Source organism: Halyomorpha halys, unplaced genomic scaffold (genome assembly GCF_000696795.3).
Source record: "Halyomorpha halys isolate HHAL.00 unplaced genomic scaffold, Hhal_1.1 Scaffold79.1, whole genome shotgun sequence".
Lineage (NCBI taxonomy): Eukaryota > Metazoa > Arthropoda > Insecta > Hemiptera > Pentatomidae > Halyomorpha > Halyomorpha halys.
In genome coordinates this window covers 434844-437636 of record NW_027113124.1, presented here as the reverse complement: position 1 = coordinate 437636, position 2793 = coordinate 434844, and the positions used below count along the sequence as shown (strand labels likewise).

Genomic DNA, 2793 nt, shown 5'->3' with positions numbered 1-2793 from the left:
TAAAAAAAAATAATAATTTTTATAAAGTTTTCTTAGTTGCAGATACAGTGTAAATCTTTATATTCAGCAACTGATTTTATGAATTTAAATTATATTGCAGAATCACTGGAAGCATTATATATTTTTCATTAAAATATATTTAAATATTCAATGAAACAAAAATTGTTGATTTTAAGTTTTGTAAATATTACTGTTCAATAGGATAATTTTTGATAATTGTTTACTTTGTTGGATTTCAGCCAATTGATACTAAAAGTATAAATTCTAATTCAGGCAGCAATAAAGAAAAAGCTATTGGAATTATTGGAGCTCTCAAAATCCCTGTAAGTCATTTTCTCAATTTTATTTAGTTCAGAAAATATTTAATTTTTTTTTTCATAAAATTCATTTCTTTTTTGTTTATTTCATTTTGACAACATCTGTTTTTGTGTTTATATGTTTATTTGCAATTCTGTCACTTATACAGAGTACATTAACGGTATTGTTCAAAATATTTTGTTTATATTATTTTTTTTATTACTGATCATGTTAGAAGTTTCCGTAATCTATTTCAGTTGAATATTGTAAATAGCTTAGATAAGTAATTATGTGGAGCTTATTTAATTAAGTTGTTTTGTTTCTTAATTATACCTACATTAATCTGGCGATAACCGGTCCTGATTTAAGGCTGAATCTGTAAGATCCTACTGTATTTTATTTCAAGGATTTGACTTATAAACATCACATGTACCAAACCTAGTTTTAATGTTGTATTTTTACTATTTTTTGAAATAATTTGTCAACTGTGATTTTTTAATTCCAGGGAGTTATCGAGTTTTCCATGTGTCTTTTCTTCTCCAAGTTGGTTAATTATACATTTCTGTATTGGCTTCCATTTTATATTAATTCTTCAAGTAAGTTGATAAATTCCTTATGTTCAACATTATTTATTAAGGTCTTCACTTTTAGATTAGTTTATCCATTTTTCCAAATGTCACTAGTAAAAATTAGTTACTAATTTACTTTTATACTAAAAATTTACATATTTCTAAATTCTAATATTGTATTTAAATATAAGAGAATAAGGTAGCCTATTATATAGAGCCTTTGTTTTCTCTACTGTATGAACCTGGCTTTGAACTTGAGATATGCCAGTCCATCATTTTCTTTTATCGTTACAATTGTCATCATATAATCAATTTGCTTGTTGAAAGTGAACCATTATATGCTGCAATTAGTAATTAATTTTCAAATTTTAAATAATTAGAAGCACTTGGATTACTTATTGTATGCTGTTTTATTATAGTTAATACGTTTAGTACCGACCAGCAAGTTTGCGTTCTTGCCTAGGGTGACGACTATGAGTTATCTAGTATTTTTATTTGGAGATTATTTCTAGTAGGCATTCTATGCATGATCACTAACTACGTGTTATCAAGTTTAAACATTATACTTTCAGTTCATTGATATTTATTTTTTGTTTAGTGAAAAACAAATTATTGTTTTTATTTATTAGAATATAAAAACTTTATTGATATTATCAAATATAAGTCGAAATGAGCTAAATTAATATTCAGTTGGTAGTCAATTTTAATTCATACCCTAAATTTTTTATTGAAAGAAATAGTATAGTGTGGTCAATACTTGGATCAGTGACTACCCAGTAATAGGTATATCATATTGCCCTGGATCAAGAAAGCATTTCCCTCCCATAGTTCATATGTTCATTTACTGGATGTTCTATAAATTCTGGGTAATATTGCTAGAGGTGATAGTACATCTCAAATTAAAGAACTACAAAAAAGGCAATAGAGATAATGGTCTGATTCTGAATAGAGTTGGAAAAAATTAATATTCTGTTTTTTTTTTTTTAGCAAAGTAGGTGTTTTTTGCTGAATAGAAAGTGATAACTGAAAACCCATTGAAGGTAATTAAGATTCAATTGGACCATTACAAAGTAGATAAAATTCCCATCGAGAAACATGGTTTGGTTAACTAAATCGATATTAAGGGACCTCATGAGTAAATCAATAGAGAAAAGTTTTTTTCAATAAATCATACTAATTTTGAATGTTTCTTTTGGTCTCCTGTTGAGCTGAAGAATGTCTATTTAGAAAAGAAGTTCTACATTTAATGAGTTTCTCTTTCATATGAATTAAGTTAAGGTTTCTTTTGGGATTGGTCTAGATTTTTCTCCTGATTTGGCAAATAGTGTGGTGTGGAATTAGATTTTTTGTCATACATAAATTTGTTTTTAAAGAGGTGACAGTAGACCTCAAGATGGACATGAAAAATATGGACTATAGTATGATGCTACATAGAAAAGCTCTAAATTCCATTGTTTTTTTAAGCAATTGAAGTTTTTTGTTGCATAGGATGCGATGAAAAAAAAAAAAAAATTAAGTTAAATAATAAAGAAAAAAAAATGCAAAATAATAATTGAGACCATTTTCTGTGAAAACAAGTACCTTGGTAAAACCATTTGACCATTGAGAGCTTTATCTTTTATGATAGTTGTTATTAAGCCAAACCAATTTCTATAAAAACATTTTATCTACTTTGGATGGTGCAATCAAAGCTTATAACCCTTTGATAATTTTTCTATTTATCCTTTTCTTTTCACCGAATAAATACAGCATATCAATATTCTCCTACTCTATTGAGAATCAGACCATGGTCAGTATGACCTTTTTGTTGCTCTTGAGGTCTATTGTAACTTCTAAAAACATTGTTCAGGATTTATGGGGGACCTAGTAATTATTGCAATTGGCCTGTTTGTTTGCTGAATATGCATTAAAAAACATTTAAAATATA

The 2793-nt window shown here is 27.0% G+C and overlaps 1 protein-coding gene across 2 annotated transcripts in view; it reads left to right on the top strand.

Moving 5' to 3' along the window:
• MFS16 (major facilitator superfamily transporter 16) overlaps nt 1-2793 on the top strand; it is a 24014-nt gene that overhangs the window by 14219 nt on the left and 7002 nt on the right. For both annotated transcript variants that reach the window (XM_014439222.3, XM_014439221.3), the window contains 2 exons: nt 240-323; nt 803-893. In XM_014439222.3, the coding sequence (XP_014294708.1) occupies nt 240-323; nt 803-893 (175 nt within the window). The remainder of the gene's footprint in view (nt 1-239; nt 324-802; nt 894-2793) is intronic.